This window comes from Onychostruthus taczanowskii, unplaced genomic scaffold (assembly GCF_017590055.1).
Source record: "Onychostruthus taczanowskii isolate IOZ18803 unplaced genomic scaffold, ASM1759005v1 scaffold58, whole genome shotgun sequence".
NCBI classification, from domain to species: domain Eukaryota; kingdom Metazoa; phylum Chordata; class Aves; order Passeriformes; family Passeridae; genus Onychostruthus; species Onychostruthus taczanowskii.
In genome coordinates, this window is record NW_024503457.1 from 8,455,539 (window position 1) to 8,481,507 (window position 25,969).

At 39.4% G+C, this 25,969-nt stretch overlaps 1 protein-coding gene across 1 annotated transcript in view; it reads left to right on the forward strand.

The window, feature by feature from the left end:
- AFF3 (AF4/FMR2 family member 3) overlaps positions 1–25,969 on the forward strand; it is a 312,945-nt gene that overhangs the window by 279,278 nt on the left and 7,698 nt on the right. The window contains exons 13-18 of the mRNA XM_041418130.1: positions 1,134–1,258; positions 4,877–5,078; positions 7,586–7,713; positions 20,499–20,562; positions 23,166–23,302; positions 25,370–25,441. Coding sequence (XP_041274064.1) covers positions 1,134–1,258; positions 4,877–5,078; positions 7,586–7,713; positions 20,499–20,562; positions 23,166–23,302; positions 25,370–25,441 — 728 coding nt within the window. The remainder of the gene's footprint in view (positions 1–1,133; positions 1,259–4,876; positions 5,079–7,585; positions 7,714–20,498; positions 20,563–23,165; positions 23,303–25,369; positions 25,442–25,969) is intronic.

Genomic DNA, 25,969 nt, shown 5'->3' on the forward strand with positions numbered 1-25,969 from the left:
CCTGCTTTCCACGCAGGCACTGGCCAAATCCCCGAGGAAAGGCCAGCCCTGAAGGTGATGAAATACAAATTCCTGGCCTCGAGGGATCACAGCTCCTTGGAGACAGCGTTGACTGCTGTGTGCGTGCCTTTCCGTGCCTTAGCAAAGGCACTGCCGTTACAGTAGCATAATTTTCTCTCCTGAGGCTTCTCTCAAAACCTGAGTATTTGGAAATGGTGCTCGGGTCAGCGAAGGGACAACTGTCGGCTGCCTTGTCGTAGTCGACACAGTATCACTGCTTGTATGGTAAAAGAAGAGGCATCTTCTTTCCCTTCTGTCTGTCAGCAAGGGGCAAACCCTTCAGTCCCAGCAGGGAGCCCTGGCTTTGTGAGGGATGCATTCTCAGACTGGTTCTGGATCCTGGATCCTGGCTCCCTCATACCCTGGTGGCCCCATTTTCCCTTGGGGCTATAGGTGTAGGAGCAGGACCACGGTCCATTAGCTGCCTTGTCCTCAGCAGCGCTGTCACCGTGCTTGGGTGGGCACAGCCCTCTGCTCACATCCACCCTTCTGCCCTGCTTCTCCCACTCACTTTCTGGTGCCAAGGGGAACGCCCCCTCCACTCCGTGGCCAAAGCTGTCCACCGAACAGGCTTTCTGGTCTGTTTGTACCAATCTGATCCAAAAGTCATTCTGTACTGGAATCACCATCTGCTCAATTTCTGAACAGTTTTGCTGTGCAACCAATCATCTATTATCCTCTAAGCTACTGTATGTATGCAGAGAGATCTGTATATTTTTTGAATACCATTTATCTAAAGCAGTCTTCCATATTGTTTTTTTTTTCTTTTTTTTTTTTTTTTTTTTTTTTGTCCTTCTTTTATTAGTATCTGAAAGGTGGCAACCCTGGTTCAAGTGGGAAAGTGGTGAAAGCCAATTTTTATATTGTACCCCTTTTCTTACATGCTGCCTCTTTAGATTTTATTTTTTAAGACATGGACCAATTGTCTCTGATCCATGTTAATTATATACTCAAACTAAGTAAGATCATTTGTAACAAAATGACAGAAAATACCAATCCCAGACTTGCTGAAATATTTTTGGATCTGTAGTAAATCCAAACCATAAGAAATTATTACTTTTTTCTTCACTCAGTGTGAGAATGAAGAAGAGTGCAGAGACATCAAGAAGACCCACTTAGAGCGAGAGAGTTCTTCACGATTAGCTGCCTCTGCCCAAAGCATCACAACAGCAAATCACTGCAATATGAATGAAAATAGGTAAGCTTTTTCCTTCTTAGTTACTACTGAATCATACAACTAGTTGCAGTTTATTGTCAGGTGTTATTTTTTTCTTTAGTAGGACTTATTTTTTAATTATTGCATTTTGTGTTGAAAAATTAAGCGCGCAGTCTCTGTTCTTCTGGTTTAATGATGAAATTAGTATCTCCTGACACATTAATGTACTTGCATTTTCGTCCTGTTGCACAAAGAAGTTGTGAGCTCAAGTGTGAACCTCATGGAACAAGTAATTTTGGCTAGAGCAGTGTGATTGTCCAAGACATATTCCCTAACACTGTGTTGTAGGCAGCAATTCACATATAAAACCATCTTATAGCCCTTTCTTTACTTAGACTTTCTTTACTTTCTTTACTTACAAGTTTCAAGCTTTAAGTTTGGCTGTATAAAAAGAATTATGTATCAGTTCTGTGGAAAAGATCAAAAAAATATTCATAACAATGCCTGCAATACTCAGCTCCAGAATATATTTGAGAATCAGTATTTTTGAGATTACAAGCATTCCATTCTGTGTAATTAGTAAGTATTCCAGGACAAGGAATTTAAGACTTTTTAAAAAGTGAGATTTTCAAAGGATATAGGGCATGAAACAAAAAAATGAATATTTAGAATTTGCTGGCATGGTTTATGCACACAGAGCCCTATCAATGTCAGAGCAATCACACTTGAGTCTCTCTGGGGGCTTCCAGCAGTCAAACTTAGACATGCATGGTTTCAGAGTTCAGCTGCATGCTGCTTGGTACATGCTGGTTATCAGTATTTTTTTAAAATTATTTTTCTGGTAGTATCAGGGTACTTCTTGGGTTGAAACTGCTACAAAATAAGAAAGAAAATATTTGTATTTATTGTAGTAGACTTTTCTGTTGTACACATCTTTGATGAGATTGAGCAACTATTGTCATTAATACTGGAAAAAATCTCAAAGAAAACTGATATATATATAGTGTTTATTCAAAAATATGCATTCAATTTCTTTGTCTTGACATGTCACACACGTTTCATGAAGTGAAAACAATGCCCAGAACAGTTCCTTTCTTGTGGGTGGTTGTATGCAAACATGCTGTTCTTGTTACCCCCAGTGTCATATGTTTTATGTTGCATTAATTTTCAGAGACTAGCATGGCTATCATAGCTTGCTGTGTCACAGGGTTAATTCTGTGCTTCTTGGAAGCAAGACAACAATTTGTGTTTTTCTTGACATTATATTCAGTACTTCCAGTAGCAACTGTGTATTAGAGGAACAAAGAGTTTCTGAAATGTGCAGTTGCCTCCTAGCTCCTACAGTTGCCTCCTGGTGTGCTCTGCTTCCAAGATGTTTCTGTGGTTTGTGCCACAGTGTAGGACATGATATCAAATGCTGATATTCCCACAGCTGAGGAAAGGCTACCGAGGCTGTAGCTAAACCAGCAGTGCAGATATCAGGACCTCCAGGTCGTCTTGCAGCCAGCATCTGCTCATGCTGCCACATCCCCTCTCCAGTTACACCATGCCTCTGAGGTTCTCCTGTAAATATACTCAAGAAATGTGTTTGAAACCAAAACTCTTTCTTCTTTTCCTTTTCCTTTTCCTTTTCCTTTTCCTTTTCCTTTTCCTTCTTCTTTACCTTTTCCTTTTTCTTCTTTTTCTTCTTTTTCTTCTTCTTTTTCTTCTTTTTCTTCTTTTGCTTTTCCTTTCTCCTTTCTTTTTTCTTTTTCTCTTTCTGTCTCTTTTACTAAGTCTTTTTCTTTTTCTAGTTTATCTGTCTTTTTCTCTGGCCTTGTCCTTTTATTTTGGGGTTTGTTTTTTTTGACAGGTTAGTATTATTCATCTCCCAGTAAAGCCACCCAGACAGTTTTGGCAGCACAGCTGAGGGCTGGTAGCAATGAGAGGAGCAAGACTGCCTTCAGCCATAAGCATTTTCTATTGTGGAATTACAGTCTGAGAGGCAGACTAAGTAAGGTCCTGTTTGACAAGAAAGGCTGCAGGCTCAGAGATACCCCAAATCTCTTGCACCTATATCAGATCCACAGTCTGCCCATTGCCAGCAGATCACAGCTCTGACCGTCCTCCGCTGCAAGTTGTCCTGCATGGCCTCTCAGTATAAGATTTGCTGCTGTACTTTGCCTGCTCACACTATGTCTAGGTGTGCCCTACTCAGTGACCACAGGCCATATGTGCAGCACAAGTAGAAATTTCAGCTACTCCTCACAAGTTCAGGGCTGTTTTTGAGGGCTGGATATACTTACAAAAAGCCGTGGCTTGCCTTGGTTGCTTTCATCCCACACTTTGACAGTGATGTATAAACATGGGAGGCCAATGCACGAGTTTATGTTTGAAAAGAGGAGAAGAAATGACAGGATCAGCCTGCACATTCAACATAGTGCTAAAGATGTTGTTTTTCTTAGGAGGAGAAGAAGGGCACAGTTGTCTATATTTCACACTCTGAGTCTTGCTTTCGTAAACGCCAATTGGTCATTAAAGCAAAACAGTTGACATGGTATTTTAAAGGTACTGTGCCATGTGAAACAGTAAAGGTTCTGAATTAAATTCATGGCTTCTTCTTTTACAGCTACTTTTTAAAGACTTGCCAGATAAATGGACAAATATATGATAAGAGCACATTTAATTAGCTCTGTTCCCTAAAATTATGTGCAGAAGTGAAGTGTAGTTTTTACTGTATTCTTTTTTGTGATTCCATTAAGTGTATATTGTCTGATACAGTAACTATAAAGAAATGAGAATTGTCCATAAAAAGTAATAGTCTGAATAAAGGGGAATGTGACAGGGAAAGGTATAGTGTTAAAATTGTCTTTCTGACCTTAATCGCAGTTTTAGTCTTAATGCCAACTATCTTCTTAAAAAAACTTGAATTTTTTGTGTGTTGTTTTAAGTTTTTCAGCTAAACATTTTCTTCAAATTAGTGCATCTGAAATTTATTTCTAGGTATATTTATATGGTTTCTGACTTCTCATCCAAAACTTCTCCCAAATAAATGAAAGCTGAAAATACTATCTGTGTTACAGCTTTCTGCTTTAGAAGATAGAGCAGCTCCCATTTCTCTGTGTCTACTGTTTGCATATGTTTCCTTTTGTCTGCATTATCAGCCTATCTTTCTTGGTCTTCAAAATCTGTATTAGATTAGTATAAAGACTGCTACCAAAGGCTAGGCACTGAGCACAAAGACAAACCAGTCATCTTTAAACACATTTCCTGTTTTAGTTCACATATGGTTTTATTGCCATGGCTTATAAATTGTCACCTGTAATGGTGAAATAGGGCTCCATAACCTGAACTTACACTTCAGAGCCTAATCTTCATCTCCAGCTATCCCTTAAGAAATGGTGAGCAAGTAGCCATTTATCTCTGTATTTTTTTCCAAGTCCTCTGATACAGACTTTATATTAACTCCAGAATGACAATTTGCCTTGAAGGGAAAGAGAAGAAACATGATACAAATTTGTAAATGAACTCTTGGTCCCAATCCTGTTAGCTCGTTTCCAGATACCAATAGACTTAATCCTGCCAGCAGGTTTTAAATTCAAAGTTTTGGTAATATATAAAACATTTACCTTTCTCAAAGCCAGCTTTGTGACACTCCATTACTGTAATTTCCATTTCCAGCTTGGCAATACCAATAAATAAAAATGAGAAAATGCTTCGGTCACCCGTCTCTCCCCTCTCTGATGCATCAAAACACAAATATTCCAACGATGATTTAACTTCCTCCAGCAGACCTAATGGCAGCAGTCTATTACCTTCAATCTCCTCCAGCAAAAAACATAAGGGTGAAATCCAGTCACAGCCACATCCTGGGGACTTCAATGTAAGTGTATGCTGTTGTTCACAATATAAAGCTTAGCAGTATATTTTCTACTTTGTATTGCAGTCTGTGATAGTGTTGCAGAATGTTATGCAAAAAAATAAAAAAGTTGTAATAATGAATGTTATTTTCTAAGTTCAGCTTTTCTGGTTTTGAGTTTAGTAAGGCATAGAAGAAAGGAAAGAGGGCAGGCTGTAAAACAAGCAAATAGCAAAGGCTACATAAGCAAAAGGTAAAAGCTAATGGCCCAAAACGAATGGCTTTAGGCCTCCAGAGCATTGCTTGGGCATAATGCAAGCCCCCTACATTCATGGTGCATAAGGCCCCTTCTGTATAAGGGCTCACTCAGCCATTGCCTAACCGTGGGTGTGCCTGCAGACAAATTCTTCCATCTGTCTTAGAACAAACTTCTTCAGATTCTGCTTATACCAGTGACATCTTAGCACCAGCCTCACAACTGAGTTCCATCAGACTTGTGTTCATAGCCTTATCAGAGAGTCTTGCTCACACTAAGTGTGCCCAGAGCACTTAAGGCTGTACTACAACACTGCATTGTGGCCTCTGCCTTCGGAGGACGGAGAGAGAGGTGCTTCTGCCATTTCTGCATGAGTTTTGTGATTAGAATGCTGGAGTGAAGAGCCTGATAGCTCTTTTAATTGAGGAATTTCCATTCTCTCTCTCATCTTTCAAAATCATACCCTACCCTCCAGCCTACAGACACTGAGAGTAGATGATCAAGGGCAGACTACTGTCACCTCCTCCCCATGACACTGTCCTGCTTTGTGTGAAATACCTAGAAGAAGCAATTTGGATACCATCACCTTGATACCCGCTGCTGTAGCATCTAGAGAAGCTGTTAAGGCACTCTGCTGCCCATGCTCCTCTCCTTGCTACAAATGCTATTAATGTTTTTTATTCTGTATCTCTTTGCTGTATTTGTTATTTGATGTACAAGAGGCTTTAAAACCCTAAACCCTAGTACTTAAGCAACTAGGAAACAAGCTACCTGAATTGTAGCAGTGACCTCTTCCAGCAATTTTGGCTGTGGTGATAAGTGGGCCCCTTATATCTGTTAAGCAAATATGTTTATACTTCTATTTTTTTTTTTTTTTTGAGAGCAGAGGAGGAAGTAGTAAATATAATCTTAATTTTGGACACGTTTTCAAAACCAACTTACCATAAATTGTGTTTTCCAATAATATCTCACAGATGCTTTTGGTAAATTGATAAAAACCAATTATATTAAATATTCCAGTAAAAAGTTCTTTAACATATTGTAGTTATTCATTTATTTTTCATTAATTAGATGTAAAGTTTTAAACATTTTAACTTCCCAAACATAAATTTAGAAGTTTATAGCCCATTCAGAATTATAATTATGAATCTTCACTGGGTATCTTGAAAATAATTTAAATTTCTTCACGGGCAAATGTGCTGGAAATCAAAAGTAAAAGGTGATTGCTTTATGATCCACACCCTCAGCAAATGCATTTCACTAAGATTTTCTGCATAGCCTAGCAATGCACCATTTGGTCAACATTTAACAACCTTTGCAATAAAATTCTTATGTATCTGGTTATTCATCTGAAAACTTCAGCCTGATGAACTGATCTGGATGTGCCATATAGAAGATGAGAGCTCATGAACTATAAATGTTAAGCTTACCTTTGTTTTATCCCATCTTCCCGTCTGACATCCAACTGGCAGGCCCAGGTGGTCCTTCAAATATCTGTGAGAAGCTGCAAGCAAAGCTTGCCCTCAGTGGGCATTTATCCATTTGAGCTTTTTCCCCCATGTCCCTGGTGCCTTTCTGCCTGTCACCTGACATTGGAACAGCATTTTTTGGCAGCGGTTATCAACTAAAAACCACCTGGGGCTCTGTTTTGCTCCATACCAGTGCACAGCAGGTCACTTGGTGGGATGAAGGTGCTCAGGAGGCCACATGAAGAACAGGGCTGCAGCTGAGGGAGTGCATGAGACCCTGCCAAAAGACGTGTGCTTCCACTGCAGCACAGAGAAGTGATCTTTCAAGCTGATCAGGTGCACTCTGGAGCACAAAGAAACCCGGACTACAAATTCATACAGCACAGGCACATCACCCGTGTAGCATGAAACAAGTCAAACATGAGCCGTGCTCTCGTAAGCAAGGTACAATGCTTGCTTGGAAGCTGAAGGCCAGAGGTATAACTTAATCTTCTAAGTGACAACAGATCTATTCTTTAAAAATTTCACTTACTGGGTTTCAGAGTATTTTGATAGTTACTAATATTTTAGCTCAGTTTCTGCTGTATATCATATTGAAACTCAAACCCTTTACCCTGTTTAGTGCTCTGAGCAATGTCTGTGAATTTGTGGCCATCAGTGTCAGGACCACATAGTCCCTGGTGAAATAGCAGGAAAATTAACTTCCAATTTACAACACAATGCAAAGTCTCTCTGGTTTTTGTTACTTGGGTTTTTTAAAGTTATTAGCCAATTCCTAAATGTCTTATCTATTGTTTGTTGTCTAGAAAGCAATTCACATCAATTCTGAAAATGTTCTTCTCTGCAATAAGCCACAGTTCCAAACAGAGCCTTGGTCACCTCTATCCACCACACCCAGGGACTGCAGAAGAACAAAGCTTATCTTTGATGATATGTGAGTACATGTAACTTTAAAATAAAGAAAACAATGGCAGTTAAAGAGAGAAAAATACAATTTGTCCAACAGGAACTGAGACATTGCCTGCAGTATTACAGTAATACTATTGTATATTGAGAAATTAATAAGAAGTACTATATAAATTTTACTTAATTTTTCATCATAAATTAAGTTTCTAACCATAGAATAGTAGAATGTAGAGAATCATGGAGTCATACAATGGCTTGAGTTTAAAGGTACCTTAGAGATCACTGAGTGCCAATTCCACTCCATGGGAAGGGCTGCCACCCACTAGACGAGGTTGCTCAAAGCCGCACTCAACCTGTCCTGGAACACTTACAGGTATGGGTAACTCCACAACTTCTCTGGGCAATCTGTTCCCATACTTCACCTCACAGTAAAAAATTTCTTCCTAACAGCTAGTCTAAACCTACCATATTTCAATTTTGAGTCACTCCCACTGGTCCTGTCACTGCAAGCCCTTCACAAAAGTCCCTGAGCATCAGGGAGCAGTGAGGAGTGACTGTTCCCTAAAGGACAGGGATCCAAGAGCCAGGGTGCAGAATGCAGCTGGCAGGGGTCCAGTCCCACAACACCCAAGCAAAGTGAGAGGGCAAGCCTGAGGCTGGAGTCATCCCTGCCTCCCTGAGCCTTGACAGCTGTTGCTGTCATGGCTACTTCTGCTCAGCTAAAGGTATCACAAATGCAGGGGGAATAGGAAGCAGCAATGGTTAGTCTGAGTATCTGGAGGGATATCTGGGCCTCCCCACTTCCACTTCGTTCTTCACACATCCCTTGCTCTCCTTCTCCTAAAATAATTTAAGCTTGTAACTGTCTTTATTTTTGGTAAATTAAAAAAGCTGGTTTGTCCCCAAGGTATATTTAGGACATAGTATTATTTAGTGAATATAATGGTGAAATTGAAGGTTGGAATCCTAATATCTAGAAAACCCAGATTATTTTTGATTGGTGATGTTATGGCCTGCAAATACTGGTATTTGTTTCTGGGTAGTGTAGAAGAGGTTCTGTTCAAGGTATGCCTCAAACTGCCTGAAGCTCTGAGCTGTGTGACCTTGACATATTTTTCATATTTCCAGACTTTCAACCATGACATCTCAAACTCCTTTATACCAAAGGAAATCCTGGGATAACAAACAACCTGGTTTCCTTAGGAACTGCTTTCTACCAGAATTGTGATTTTTTTTTTAAGTTATTATTACTGTTGTTGTTATGCTTGTTCACACTATCTTGTCTAAATGTTAACTAGAGAGACAGTAGCCTCTCATAAAAAGAAACCATGTTTTTCCTACTGTAAGCTATAAATAATTCCTGTGGACTTCAAAAGGATGTAACTGGTTTGTGTGTCAAGAAAAGAGGACTAGTGAGATTAATTTTCTTGCATATTCACAGCAGTCATAAGCAGATGTAAGCTGAATAAATGTAATCAGTTTTTCCGCTCTTTGGAGAAAACTCCCCTGTGTATACATCCTTATTCACCCTCTTTCTCCACCTCCCTCCATGTTTTTAACTCTCCTGGTACACTTATTCAACAATGTCCATTGAGAAAACATGAAACTGTTTATAAGTACTACCTAACTCTTCATATCTCTTGAAATACTCTATCATCTGTCAGTTACTTGCAACTGCTCAATTTTTTCTGCAGTTTAAATATGTACAGACAAGGCAGAAAGGTGTCAGTGTCTGATAAAAGTCAATATTATAGGATGTGCTCATCTCTGGATTAGAAAAAACATAGAAACAGTTACAACAAAACTATTGTGTCTTCATCTGATTTTCCCTCAAGCTACTGACAAAAAAAAAAAAAAAAAAAAAAAAAAAAGCAGGGGACTGGTTTGTTTTGTTTTTCCCCTAGGATATAGTCATAGGAGATCTGCTTTGGTCACCATCTCTGTCATCTGAGGCTTTTATCACCAACTTTCTCCATTAGTGTTACAAGTGATTCCTCTGGCAAGCATCTCCAATAAAACTGTTTTATCTTCTCAGAGAGAGATACAATTAAACTGTTCATGTGTAGTACCTTCTATGTAAAATGTCCCTAAGCAACTTGTAGACCACTAAAACAATGTCTAAAAAGGCAAAAAAAAGATAAAACACAGAAGCAAATATGTCCTAATTTGGCCTTAAAAGCCAGAAACAGTTAAATGCCAGTTGTGCTAGCTAGAGGAGGGAGCTTGTCAAGTACTACAGCTGTCATCCACAACTTGTAGCTGGGATACACCACCAGAATACCAGCTACACTGGATATTCATTTTGAAATTTCTGTTCAGAGGAGTCACTGAAATGTAGCAGATTAGACTAGCTGCAAATGTTAAATGTCAACAAATTTGACTCACATGTTAGAAGGATCAAATTAAATATGGCAGCCAGTGCCTTTCAAATTTGTATAGCGCCACAGCAGAGGATTTGAAGGAATGCAATACAGTAGGTCTAAATTATGTAGTAGTCCTAATGGCAGCATTTGTCCTAAATGATGCCTATGAAGTATTTCATCTCATAATCCATGAAGTTCTGAATTACTGTAATCCAGCCATGGCTTTAAAGTCTTAATTTTAATCAGACTCTAAAGTTTTAAAGAGACTAAATCCTTTATATTTGATTTAAAGACACAACTAATTTTTTTGGCCAGTCAGTGTCTCTTTACTGTATTCTCAATTTATTTTCTCCAGGTCATTGACAACAGCTGTCACTAGCAATAAATTGGAACACAAGTAGGTCAGTAAAAAGTATATCTTGCTTGGCAGAGTGCTGTATACACATGTACTGCAGCATAACAGTAAATATAGCTAACAGTCTTCAAAAGACAGGCAAAAGTCTCCTTCCCTTGGTTTGCCATTGTTTGCTGACGAATCTGAATATACTTAGAGGTGCCCAGCATGCCACGTGTCAATGACATCAATACTGTGTCCAGTAGTAATTTTTAGTAAGATTTCCTGGATTTTTGGCAACTTCTGACTCCATAAAGAGAACATTTTCAAGGCTATGTAATAATGCTTCAAGCCATATTGAGTCCTTCAGTAATTTCACTGAGCAACAGAATTCCCAGTAACTGCATTTAGGAACAAAGTCTGTTGTCCTTGAAGTGCTAGGCATAGACATCCTGTGAGTGCCCAAGGACACCCTCAAAATACTGCTTGTGTGGTATAAAAAAATAGCAGTGTACGCAGCTTCCCATCTTTCCTTATAATTAAATCGGAACATGCTCCTCGGGATTTTTTACTTGAATTTTGACTTATAATTTCAAACTTGGGGTGTGCTTTTTCTTCACTTACATTTATTTTTCTTTTTTTTTCTTGCCTTATAGGAGCAAGATAATACATTTTCTACAGCATTTTTTCATAAGTTCATATTTTGTTGAATGTCTCTTCCACCTTTATGGGTTTAGGTGCTACAGACACCCATCAGCTATACATTGTCCAAGGGACATATTCTGCAGTGAGATAGAATTCCTGTGTTTGTTTGCCAAACAGTAAACCATATACCCAGAAAATATCCACCTGTAAAGGTGTTACACATAGAACTTATGAAAATAACTTCCTGGCACATCTCTTTGTTTTGACTTGAATTACAAGTGTCTCATTTTCAGTCTTCTCTTCCTTGTTATTCCTCCTTAAAGTGGAAAGGAAAAAGTGCTCTTAGGTTGTGACGCGTACATCTGGAAGTGATCTTACTTGAATTGTTCAAAATGCCTTAAGGATTCCTGAAGTATTTAGAGGTACTTCTGTAGCATTTAACGCATCCTGAGGAGCACAGTTCAGACATAGAGAGTGGCTCCTCTTTCTTCTCATCAGCAATCTAGAAAATAACTAGTCAGACCAACACCTATGACACTATGTTCCTCACAAATTCATGTGCTTACTGTGGACTGCTCTGAGTTTCGTGGCTTTAGGGGATTTCAGGACTTCATCTGACCCTCCCAGTCTTCCTCTTCTTCCCTTCTTACTCATGGCACTGAATTTCTCACATGTATGCTGACCATGAGAAAATAACATTAGACATGCCAGACACTGCCTGCCATGATTAGATAATTTAGCTGCCTGCTCTCTGCAAGACCACGGGTCACTTTTAAAGGGACTCTTTATGAGGGCTTGTTTTGGTAGCAAACAGATGCTTCATCAGCTCTAGCAGGAGGTTTTCACTGGGTATAGAACTTTTAGCCACTAGTCCCTGTCATCAAATGAAAGCCAGAGATGTGGACCTCTTTTGAACTTAGCTACATCCATGTCCCTCCTCTGCTCCTATAGGCAAGTAGGCAAGTAGTTCAGCAGGCTTGTGTTTATATGATTAAACTGTCTTCACTCCCCAAAACAAAGCACATTCACTGTCTTCTGAGAATAGTCCCTAGCCTGTGCTGTCCCCAAGCTGTGCCCAGGCATTGTCTGAGCTCAAAACTATGCCAGAGAGAATATTAGCAATTATACTGCATGGATGATCAAATAATAAAGCTGGTGTCCTTGCCCTCCTTATTTCACTTGCACAGGCATAGCCAATGGTTCTATTGATGAACTCAGGTCTGAAATAGTCTCTGAATATTTTGCTACTTATGAAAGAGAATTTGTTTGTATCAATTAATTTTAATGTAGCTCTTTCTTACTCTACAGATTGACTAGAAAATATCTTCAGTCCACTGTAAATCATAACAGTAAGCAAGACAAGGGTCTTCTAATCAGGTTCAGCAAACACTCCTCAGGTTCCAGAAGCAGAACTGAATTTCAGAGATGGGCAAGAGCTGTCTCTTCCACCAGTCCCTCCCAGTCTTTCCTCACCTCTGCATGGTGAGCCATGAGCAGATGTCTGCAGTGCGTAACGAAGACAGTCCAAAGCCTGCAGCTCTTTGAGTAGTCTAAGTCTCACACTGAATATGAGGAAGTCTCATCTAACTTCCCATTGTTTTTGCTGTTCTACCACATCTCTGGTTCTTGTCAGAGCTTTTTTCCTTAGGTTTTATTTCTCTACTAATATCTACAACTCCATCGCAGTGCAGCTGGGGGTTTGTCTGCTTGTACTGGGTCACAGAATGGTGTGGGTTTTCATCACGCTCAATGCCAGGATTCATGGATGGGATGTGGAAAAGACAGTCTAATGCCTCTGTCTGAGGTTTAATTCCCAAGACAGCTTTACTGTCCTTGTGGCAGTGGAAAATAACTTTACATAGATTTGAAGAATGTGCTTCAAGTCCATTTTTAACAATATAGTTACCCAGAAGTTTCCCTTTTAGATGAGAAGGCTCACTGCAATTGCCCTAGGGTGTAAAGGCTGTGATTCCTCAAGGATGCATTAGAGCTTTCCTGATCATTCCTTCAACATATAAAGGATATTTTCATCTTTCAGTGATGACGAACCACACTGGTAATAATCATAATCTCTTTAGAGAATCACAGGTAGACCATTCAAACTGATTTTTACCCTGGGAATACCCTGTTCATTTTGAGAACCAACAACAAGTCATGGAGCTGGAGAGGGGCTATGATAATTTAACACACATGAGGAACATCAATTCCCAAAATCCTTATCAGATGTCTTCCTGGTCTTCAGTGCCTGGTTATGATTTCTTTCAAATCCTGTGATTACTGAAGTGTCTTAGATAAGCTCCACAGGACAGGATCCCTGGAATAGGGTCTTTGTTTCAGGATCACCTGCTTCTTTCAGTGTAGACACTGACTCAGGCTTCACACGTACTCTCTCCCAGCAGTTTCACCCACACCTTGTCTTCTTCCTCATCAAAGGTGGAAACATCAGAGCTGCCTGCCAGGTGGAGCCTCTCCCAGAAAGGTCTTTCTGCCTTTGCTTTACAGATGCTTCTTGAGAATTCAAGGTGTCATTCTGTGGCATTTTAAAACAAAATAGATCTGGACTGCTGTGGTCCTGCCCTGTCTCTGTAGGACTGATTATAAAGGCTGTCACCCTAACTGAAATTAGCTTCATTCAGAACATCTATTTAACATACATCAAAAGAGACAAAATTGTAGTTTATCTGCAAGCACTTAGTGTTTTCTGTCTCTGCTTTTAAAACAGGAAAGTTTATTCAAGTCCCTATTGTGAATACTTGTTTCATTCCTCTCTTTTCACTTGTATACTTCGTCCTTGTGTGTTTTAGTCTAGATATTGATTTCACATGGATATCTTTAAGTCATGAATCTAGGTCGTACATAGGCATTTGTAGTAGATTTTGACTCTTTCTCATGTTCTCCTGTACTTCACTACACTGACATGGTTAGTCAGGGGGATTTTGCATTTTTGCCAAAATAGGAGTCCCCACTTACTTTTATCCTTCTGCATTTCATTTCCATTAGATGCCAGGCTTTAATTTTGTCTGCCATTTTTTGCAACAGTAACTCCCTCTCTAGGTATCTGTACTATTCATCTGTACATCTTATCTAATCTATTGACCTTGTTATACTAAACCCAACAAGATAGTAGTTGTGTAGTTGTGTGATTGGTTAAATTTTTCTCACATTTTGGCCCAACTTCAATCAGATTCTTTGTTCCTGTCTTTCTGAAATATCTATAGCACTATCATTTAAATGGCTCAATATTTATCTCCGGGCCCTCTCCATTTGCCTGCTCCTCTGCTGAACTTACAGGCTTGCTGGGTCTGCCAGAGTGACCATGAGACTTCCATAGAGCTGGGTGCCCACTTTGGCAGTGCCATGGCCGCTCCCCCAGACTGTGTGCCACTATGTCTGCCATGCCTCAGACACAGCAGTGCCACATCCCATAAAACAGCATTTATTTCAAGTGGTGGAATGGGCAGGAGGCTATGATCCATCAGGGGAGAGAGCACTATTTTGTATAGTAACACCTGCTGAGCTCTATCATTCACCCCAAAGATGAACACCCTTATCCATGACCCAGCATGTCAGACAAGCTCCTCACACATCCTGTTATGACACAGTAAATAGCGGTGTACACCTGCCTTTCACATCATGTGGTTTTCCTGCTCTTACAGAATTTTCTTCTCCTCCTAGACTGAAAGTTCAGGGCATACTGGCGTAGCTTCAAAACTGCTCATGGATTCACCCTGACTAGCTTATTTCTTCTGATTTGCTCTGAACATATTTTAAAGTTGCCCATTTTGCTGTTCTGTTCCTTACCAACACATTCATTTTTTAGGGTTTAGATTACTAAAGTTGTGAAATTGCTCCTATATTTAGAATGATGATTTAAGCTGCTTTTACTATATGCAATTGTTGTACACTGAGGAAGCACTAGCTTGTTTTTTTTACAACACTTCAGCAGTATTACCTCTGAAGGGTATTAAAATACGCACTTGGCTACATTTATGATGTTTAATTGAACTTTTATTAGGGTTTTTTTAATGTATCCTCATAAAGCACCATACAACAGTAAGAAATAATGTACAAGTGGTTGATTATGTAAATGAAGCAGAAAATGCTATAGTTTAGTATTTAGTTCATATAAAATATAAAAATTAGATGAAAAATGCAGGTTTGAATGCAGTATAATTAAAATTGTATATTGGAGTCTAAGCTACACCATACTCTGTAAATACCAGTGGCTGCTCTGAGTTCCAAGGAGATTTTGCAGTAGATGCTGATAAATTACTGTACAAAGTAAGGCTTTTATTGATTCATTTTATTTGATTCTCTTCCCTTTTTTTATTGCATGAGTTTACATTTTTGCAATTATCCGCTAAACTGGAGTAAATTAAATTCAGAGGGGGCCGCAAAAGACAAAGGTGACGGAGATGCACTGTGATGGCATGGAGCTAAATAGGATGAGAGAAACGTACACAGACAGGCATTCACCTGGGTAGTGGTGACACCACTCTTAGGAGCTCAACAGCCTGGAAATTCTGAAAGGCTGCTTCTGGCAGAGGAGTAATTACAGTGCCCGCAGCCATCTCACCTCACGCTGGGATCCCGCGCAACATAACAAGCAATGGATATGCTGTCCTTCCTGCTGGTTTTCAACAAGCTCCCAGGGAAAGCGGTGCCAAGGCGAGTGAGAGAAATACTGGACAGTAGTGGATTGTTTGATAAATTTCAGCCTGGATTCAGCCACAGCCATGCTACTGAGGCTGCCCTTGTCAAAGTCATAAATGGTTTGAATGCCGCTGCTGAAAAGGAAGCCTGGCCTTGTTTGTACTATCAGATCTAGCCGTGGGGGGGTTGTTCTGTAAAAGGCTGGATTCTGTTGCAGTGCCTAGGTGACTGCCTAGTGTTGACTGAGAATGTGTTGAAATCGTTCCAGCGGTACTTGATTGCTTTCCCCAATCAACAGAGTAGGGTAAATTCTCCTCGAGAGCAGCCAGTTTCACATAATGACACTTGATCCCAGGGAGAATTCACCAGCGGCCTGACTTAGTTGGCTCTAATGCTTTACACTCTTTCTCTTGCCATTCAGAGATATATGAGATGCATTAGAGCAGTGTATTAGAACTCCTTTTTGGCTTTGTTGAAGAAGACTATATTTCTAAAAGTACCAACAATCAGATATTCAGAAACAAAAGACTTTCTTGTGCAGTTTAATAGAGATAAAACATTTGTTTCTACCTGTTAATTTTAAGTCAGACTTCTTTTTAATTTTTTTTTTAACAAGAGGTCTGAATTCTGTTTGTAAATCTGGAGTGAAAGTGCTGATGCCAATAGATTCATACAGTTGTAACTAACTTCAGAGGAGAATCTGACCCAGTTGTCTGAAAACCAGAAGTCACTGAATAAGTTTCCTTGCGACTTCAGTTTACATTCATGACCAGTAAACATAGAGTCTCCAGTGCTGCTTCTGCTACTAACAGGCACTCCAGTTCAACCAGTAGCCTGATACCAGAAATTTTTTTCTGTTCTCTCATTTCTCAAGCTATAGCAAGGCTGTGATCTGCAGGGGGATTGCAAAGCTAAGACCAAAGACCTGAAAAGGGTTTTAGCCACAGATCTTTCTGAATCTCATCAGTGGGAAAACACATTTGCTTTTCCTCAAGATGCCTCTCATCAATAACATATAGTATCTGAAATTAGCATCCAGTGAGATTACCTGTAAAATCTCCAGTCTGAGATTATCACCAACATAACTAAATAGGTTCAGCTGCAGAGGAGGTTTGCATGGACCTTCACATTTGTAGCAGGCATGTGTTCTTGGTCACTGTAACTTCAGAATCTGTAAAATCAGAATATGACTAACAAACTTCATAGATAAAAAATGTGCAGTATGCAAAAGAGCTATCCAGAATAATTAATTTATGTATCAGTTTTCTCATATGTGTGCATTTGTCCGTGAGCTCAGGCAACCTCTTATCTTCAAGGAGCCCATAAAAGAGAGTATTTTTCTTACTTTTTTACTTCATGACATAATAATTCAAATTAGTATACTGAATTTTAAAAGACAGTTTATGTTCATGAGCAGTGGGAACCTAAACAAAACTGAACTTGAAACCTTTAACTCTCTTTTTAACTCTGAGTAAAAAATCCCAGTAAATAATTAAATTGAGCATGCCTTTTTGTTACTAAAATGATACAAAAACATATATTGAATCTATTGGACATTTCAGCTTCCCATTTTCACCTAACATGCACATTAGTTTTCTGAATAGAAAGGTCATTAACATGTAGCAATAAATTGAAGAATAGTATTTCATAGGTGGCATAAAGACATCAGAATTTGACTTGGCATGTTTATTAACACTACTGAACAAGTTCTGTTTAGGAAGCTAACAAAAATGATACCCTATCCGTTTTTTCCCAATGCATCTTAATTTCTGCTAGGCATGCCCTGATTTTTAAATCAATCTTGTATTTTTCCTATGGAAATACCTAAACATTCACATGGAGAATATATTTATGCTTTGCTTTAAAATGGCATTTTAATAGCATCTTTTTTTATATTAGATTTTGCAAGCAGCTTAGTACAAACCAATGACTTCAGTTTCTGTGTTATGCTTAACCATCCCGTAGCAGCGCCTTCAATGCAAGTCTTCTTGGTTCAGAATCTCTTGCTAATACCTTCATTGCTAATCATAACTCAGGAGAATAAATCCTGCAAGTTGAAAACCATTTTACAATTAACGTGTAAATAAGTCCACTATAATTGCATTGTGTTATCTCACTTTGTTTTTACAGCCTCTTACCATGCTTCAGACAAGAAAATTAGGCATATAGTGCTGGGTGATATACAGGAGGGAATGTTGGAGATTATGTATTTTAATGACCTGAGTTGGACAGGCTCATGTAAAAGTTCATCACTTTCATCATTTCAGAGAGATGAGACTTGATTTGTTGATTTGTTCTATTTGGCTTTGCTTTTTGGGTCTTCATAGTAAACCATCTTCCCTTAGGTCATTGCACAAGACCAAGAGAGACAGAACTTAACATTTTTTTAAGAATGCTTTCAATGTTTCTGAAAGCATAGCTATTTTTCTGCATCAAGCTAAGACTGTTTCAATGTATAATTGACCAAGACCAGTTTCAGATGGTTCTTCTTATTAAGAATGATTTCTGGGACATAGGAAGTATTTGTATTGGCAGTAGATTATGAGATACTAGGACACAAACCTGTCTAGTCCCCTCTCTGACCTACCTCTGACAGGCAGACTAAGCTGTGGGAAAATAATATTTAAAAGAAAGTTGGAACAAAGGAACTGCTTTTCATATCTACAAGGTTTTTAGGACATAAATCGTTCTAAATTAGCCAGAGTTTGAATTTCATTTCTGTCTAGTTATATTTAGTCTTTCTTCTCTTCAAAATAAGGTTGACTAACTTCCTCTGATGCAATTAAATGTCCTTAAACTGTGTGCACATAAATAGAAAGAAACAGACTGAGTAAATCCACTGTTCAAATAGCCTTATGTTCTTGAGGAGGTTCTATAGCTCCCCTCTTCTGTCAAGAGGTTCCCCTGTGCTCCCACTTACCTCAGTTATGGATCTGAGCGTGTTCTTACTGCTATCAGCACGAATGTTTTACTCATCCATCCCACTTCACTTTTTAGATCTGCATCTTCTCTGACTGACACAAAACATTTTATTGAATACATATGCTCAGAAATCCAAATTTCAAGGAAAAAAAGTTAGGAAGATGAATTTTTTGGGCTGGGATAATCTCAAGGCCTTTTCTGCCTCAAGGCTTTGTCTGCCTCTCACCGCACACCTCCAGGAGGGAGGTTGGGATTGCATAAGGAGTTGGGAGGGGACAGAGCTGGGACAGCTGACCCCTGCTGGCCACACCATGGTGTCATGATTGACATATGAAGCTGAGAGAAGAAGGAAGAAGGGGTTTTGGAAGAATATTTGGAGTGATGGCATTTGTCTGCCCTAGTCACTCTTAATTATGTTGAAACCCTGCTTTCCATGCGATGGCTAAACACCTGCCTGCCCATGGGATGAAGTGGATGAATTCCCTGTTCTACTTTGCTTTATCTGCTAGTCTGTCTTTATCCAAATGTGCACGTTTTCTTTACTCTTTCACACTTTTACTCTCCTTATTCTCTCCCCCATCCCATGGGAGGGAAGTGAGTGAGTGTGGGGAGCTGAGCTGCCTATTGGAGTTAACATACAACAGATTGCTGAATGGCAATAATAACATATAATTTACAACACCAAGCTCTTAAAAGCACGAGTAGTAAAAACATCAGAAATCATACTCCAAATACTCGGGAATACCTCATTTTCTTGAGATAAGGACAAAGGAATGACATTCTAACAAATACTAAGAAAACTATTTCACAAGTCAAAACTTCCCTCTCTGAGAGACACAAGGATGTAATAACCACAGTATAAGCTGAGAAGAACCAGGATATATTTTAGCTGAGTAGAGAAATCACCTGCCACGTATATGAGACAGGAAGAATCTGCAGGGTCAGGAAATGTGAAGACTTTTATGAGAGGCAATGACTGAAGATGCAAGGTTATGGTCTGAAATGACACAGCAAATGGCTGTTCTCCACAGTGACTTATAAAGGTGCCATAGGGAGAGCTTGTGGGAGGAGATGAAGAAATTAGCTTCAGCCATGAGGAGCTCACTGATATGGTGACAAGGAGACATCAGTTTGTTTCCAGTTTGAATTAGAGTGGGTAAATCTGGTCACAAACGCACTTGTGAATTTCAGGACAGAAACAGAAGTTGAATTTGTACCCTGCAGTCAGTGGGTCAGGTAGGTTAAGGAAGGGATGGAATCTCCCAGATCTGTTTGAGGAGAACTCAATGGAGAAATTGGCACGAGGAATGCCAGTGGAATTGCAGCAGGTGGCCCAGCACTGAGTCAGAGATGAACTCCAGGAAGCAAAAGTAAACAGTATTCAGCATGCTTCCAGATAAGAGGGACAAGAGCGAGATGTAGCTGTGGAGGCAAGCAGGTTCAGTGTGTGTTTTCAAAGTGGAGAGATTAAACACACACTTGTTTTGAGAGGAGGGAGAAGCCAAGGCAAATAACAATGTACATAGAGGAATAGAAAAAGAGGTAAGCAAGCACCAGGGAGAGGAGAGGACAGAATATCTTGTTCTGCTTAACACATGTATCCATTTTGCAGATCAGAACTGCACTAATTTGGGAAGCAGTTTATATAATCCATAAAAATGCATTTTATTAGCCTTTCTTTCCTTGAATCACTGATTTCTAAAGAATGAGAACAGCCATAAATGCTATTGTCTCCACAGGCAGCAATTTGAAAGTAGAAGAAGCATGGTTACCCGATAAGTGTATTTTCTTCATAAAAAAATGTTTGCAAATCAGGTTTAAAATAAGAGAAAAACAACCTTAAAATATTCTGCACTTCAGAAAATAATAAAATGTCTTCTTATTTTCCCCTGGTAGACCACGCAATGCAGATTACTTTATGCAGGAAGCTAAACGGAAGAAGCATAAAGCAGATGCAATGGTGAGAACATTTTCTTTCCAGTTACATTGCTCCAAATAATTTTTGTAATGCAGTTTCTTCATCAGTGCAGTATTCCTGGGGTAATTATAAAATCTATTATAAGGATGGCTAAGCTTGTTAAATTAAGAAATGTTTATATAATCAAATGTTCATAGCCCAATAAACTATGACTTAACAAATAATGACTTACTGAGATAAAGGCCTGGATAAATAAAATTTTCCATTTATCCCTTTGCTTTAATTAGTAACTATAGTAATGGAGGCTGCGTAAAGGATCCACATACCTATCTTCTCAGTTTAAGTAGCTGGTTAGGTCCTATAATTGCATCTCCCTCCAAATTTGGTCTGGTAGCTGAGGTATTTGCACTTTTTTTAAAAGAGCTTTGGCTTTTCAGTGCCAAAAGAATCCTGGTTTCGTGGCAGATGTTTCCCAACATAATCAGAAACACACAAAGAATTTTTGTAACCCTAGAGGAACACCTAGCACACAAAGTACTGTTGCAACAAACAGATTATTCTCCATGGCTTTGGCCTGTCTAAAAACGTAGCCAGAAAGAAAAAGGGGAATCTGGGGTTATATGGAGCACTGAAGAGATGCTTGTCTTTCCAAACAGATGGATGCAACAAAATATGCAGTGCTGCAGCAGAGCTCTGCTTAGCTGTCCCTCAGTTCTCTCCAAGGCTGTGTTTGTCCAGTGCCACAGATAAGCCAGCACAACATGAGGTCTTTGGGATGGCAGTGTATGGAGTGGGACCCTGCATTAGGGTGGCTGTGTTACAGGTGGGGGTAGCTGCATTCCTGTCTTGCTCTGTCAGACACACTCATACTATCAGGAAAGAAGAAAGGTTTTTCTCAGCTGGGCAGAATGTAGAAAGGCCAAGGAAGCAGAAGCAGGTCCTTAATTTAGAACACTGAGTTTTACACTCTACCTGAGTTTATTAGCATAAATGTCTATGGTTTATTCAGTTCCATATTACTCTAAAGTGAGTCTTAAAATCAGAAAATATTGTGGAGAAGTACAAATGGTGCATTTTAGTATGTTGCTTTAAACAGAATGGAAAGGATCACTTAATATGCAAAGGAAATTCTTAGCCTGGAGAGAAATGTTTTTATGGTAGACTCCCAGAAAGCAGAGTTGCCAGCATTATTCTCTGCTGTGCCACAAGTCTGCTGCATGAAAGTCACCCAGGCACAGTTTGAATAGCTTTCTATCAGTATCAGGGGGTTGAAATATCCTCCACATTCAGCTTCCCTACACAGTGGACCAGCACCTTCCTTACACCTTGTAAACAGCCCTTTGCAGGTGCTTCCTCTCCCTCCCTGGCTGTGTAGGCATCCTGGGGAAAATGCCATATTGCCAAAGTGCCTCCAGGCACTTTGAATCACCTTGCTGGGCTCAACACCTCCTACTTTGGCACTGCACTGCCTGACACAGGCACTCACAGTGAGCAGCTTGAAAATTACTCTAAGTCTCTCTGCTCCTCGGTCCCCCATCTGTGAAATTGGGATAATAGCACTTCCACCCGCACTGGAGCATCAGGGGGAGAAATATAATAAAAAGTTTGTGAAGTTCTCTGGTATGATCGCAGTGGGAGTCATATAAGAACCTAAAATAGATTGAAGCTAGTGTGCCATTCCAAAGTTACTATTTAAAATCTTTATCCCTTGGAAAAGAATAAGGTCCATTAACCTTTCACTGTGTGCATCAGATTTCAACCAAATGCATCCAGTCCATTAATGGGCTTTATGTACCGCAGGAGTTCTGACTGAAGGAGAGAGAAGTCAGGACAGAGAGGTATTAGTATGATTCATCTCTCTCTTCACTTCAGAAATTAAATTCTAAGGGCAAATAAGTGGCATGTTATTGTACACATATGAACATTAGACACATATTTGCATATACAGTGTTACTGAGGACAGGCATGTGTATGCATGTTAGTGCACAAATACACATACAAAGTACCAAAAATAGGAGAAGAAATGGGACAAGGAAGGAGGATGGCAGAAGATGCTGAGGGAGCAGAACAGTCCCTGAAAGAGGAGGAGGATATAGAAAGCAAATTCCTGACAAGAGGAGAAGAATGCTGAAAATGGTAGGGATAAAGAAGACAGGAGAACAGAGATGAGCCTTGGTGTAAGAGTTAGTAGTCAAAGTATTTAATTCTCTTTTCTTAGTTATGATATCTGTTATCATTTTTTGTTGAGTGATAAAAAACTACACTTGCAAAGATGTGTGAAACCCTTTTTAATGAAAGATGAAAGGCTGGAGCAAAAGGCAGCATGAGTTTGTGGAATTTCCAGCACTGGAAGAGCTTTAACAAACACTGTTGGGAATGTCCTAGGCACAGCTGACCCTACTTTGGACACAAGAGTGTGGAACAAATAACATCTCAGAGCCTCCTCTAGCTATGTTTTCTGTATCCTATGATTTTCACTGATGCACAGGCTTTGATGGGTATTAGCTTTCTCACAAGAAAAATTGTGCACCTGAAGATATATCAACTTGTGTCAAGTTTACAATATTTGTTGAGAAAATCCCATCAAATGTAATGACATCTTGATGATTACACTACATCTCTGTGTCCTTATTTTTTCTCTCCAGGTGGAGAAGTTTGGAAAGGCACTGAATTATGCAGAAGCAGCACTATCATTCATTGAGTGTGGAAATGCAATGGAACAAGGCCCAATGGAATCTAAATCCCCTTATACCATGTATTCAGAAACAGTTGAACTCATCAGGTAGGAAAGGAAGGCGATGACCCCAGAGGTTACTGTGTGCAAACATGATCATCTGCATGATCACCTATTTTGGTACATGCAGTAAAAGAGTAGAAGTGAACTCCTTACAAGGGCCTGGTTATTCATATGTAATGTATATGTATTATCTGTGATTTCTTTGGAAATTAAATCAAGAAACTGTGAAGAACGAAAAAAAAAAAAACAGAAAAAATAAAAGAAACAAACAAAAACACAAACAAAAAACCCCAGAGATTTTCCTATTACTGGAGTTGCATTACTTCCAAGAATTTCATTATGCAATTCCTGAGCTACTCAGTGGAGGAAACCAGTAATCCATAATAACAAAACATTGTCATGGAGTGGTAACTTGAAAACATGTGTAAGATTGCTGTTTAAAGATTACCTGAAAGAAGATGTGAACAGTGGCAGAAAAATGGACACTCAAAATCCATTTGATGTGTGTGCCCTAATGTAGCCAGTGAAGTCAGGAGCACAGCTCACCCCAGAGCTACCCCTACCTTTAGTCACCTTCGTGGCTCTCCAAACAGGGCAGTCCAGAATTCAGTGCTATCCACAGTCCCTCTGAAGTATGTCTCGTAAGTCCTTTTCTCCATTATAACTGGTACTTAACATTATTGGCAGTGTCATTTGTAGAGAAAACAAAGGTCAAAACCATTGCAGCAGATGAGGGACTCTGCAAGAGAGCAACCCCAGACACACTAGTGGAGAAATCTGCACTGACACTGATCATGGTATCATTCCTCAGGACAGTCAGCCATGCAGTTCCATCCAGTCTGGATTAAGCTCATATGAAGTAACACATTTTCATTTTTAATCATATCCATAATGAATCAAAGCTTCTAAAACAAAAGCATTCTTTTGGACTTAGTGTTGATGTGAAAATTTTCTCGCATATTAATAATTCCACTGGCATTTTATTCCACTTAGGGCTGTCTTCTCATGCATTTCAGTGGATTGAGGCCAGCTTTCTAACTAGAAGGTCATTGAACAAAATACTTTTTTTTCTGTAAGAGAACTGTACATTCCATCTCTGCAATTTTTTCCTTCTTTTTTTCCCCCATCTATGTAATTACTCCTTTTTTTTTTTTTTTTTTTCCCCAAAAGGCAGAAAGCTTTTTCTTTGTCCGCCCTGTCTTTTCTCATGGTAGTAAATATATGGTCCTAACTCTGGAAATGAATTTTGCTTGCAGATGCATAGCTTTCAATAATGTGTATAGCTGTGGTCGTTTTGTAATGTGAATTGCTGTTGATCTCACTGCAACTCAGAAAAATAAGTGGTTTGCTAGGTATGCCTGTAGAAGCAAAATGTTCATACTGAATCTTTGCACATATATCAGAATTAGAGTTTGAAAGCAAAGGTAAGAAAAAATCACAAGCAGCTAATTATGGGGAACAGGTATTTTTCTGGAAGTGAGCCCAGAAGCGCTGTGTGTTGTTCTAACCTTGTCTGTTGTTCAGGTATTCAGCTGGAAGCTGAGATTTCCAGAAACCAATTTGTGTTTGCATAGCACATACACTCTTGAAACACCAGTGCTACCTCTGTGGATCTTTAATATTTATAGAGTTTGAATGTAATGTCATGTGAGCAAAAATAGCTCTGAGCCACATGTTCCCCCTCTGCCGTGCTGTGCTCGGAGGAGCAAATCTGGGTAGACACACTGAGAACTGGCAGGGTGAGGTCAGCACCAGCTTCCAGGCAGGCTGTCTGCCTTCAAAAGCTCCAAACCCCTTTCTGCATGAACTCTGTGTAACTGGGTCTCTGCAGCAGCAGAGGTCATTTTGGTAGGACAGTGTCACCTTGCCAGCTAGGCTCCCCTCTGGACTGATGGATGATCAAGGGGGTTCACGGCTGTTTAAAGAGTGCAGGGATGCACTGCTAATGGCAAAACAGCTCTGAAACACAACCAGGAAAAACACGTGTGGCTGGTAACTTGAACAAATATGTATAAAGGGGCAGATCAAACGACATTGGCCAGCATAGCTCTCTGATCAGTAATAAAAAGCTGTCTCAGTTAACTCACGTTGGCTTTTTTCTTCTTGCTTAAGGTATGCAGTGAGACTAAAAACCCACTCAGGCCCCAACGCCACGCCAGAAGACAAACAGCTGGCAGCATTATGGTTAGTAGATCAAGCTTTCCTCAAAAGACTTCTTTTCTGCAGTGAGCCAGTTCTTGAAAATCAGATGTTGGATGCAGCCAGATAGAATTATGTTCTCTATTGAAATTAAGGGAATGCTTTCTTCTCTGGGAAGGTCCAGCTCTTGTATCACTGTACCAAGTCTGCATTCTGTCTCTGTAAATAAGCAATTCTTACTTATTTATTGATTGTGACAGGTTGGCTATGGTACATCAGTGTAATTAATTTTTAAATGCCTGATGGTTTGTTGTTTTTATGAGTGATGTACTTCTGTACCAACAGCTCGGTAAGTTCTTTTGTGGCTGACATTTTAGGCTCAATAATCATAAATTTTATTTATATTATATGAAGGGCAGTATGGTGATGGGGATAATTAAGCCTCTTGAATTACCTATTAAATTGAGATTTCTAAACATATATGTAAGCACCTTAGATTCTATAGGACAGTTTCTGATTGCTAGTAAAATACTGTAATGTTATTTAAATCAATTTTTAATTTAATATCATTGT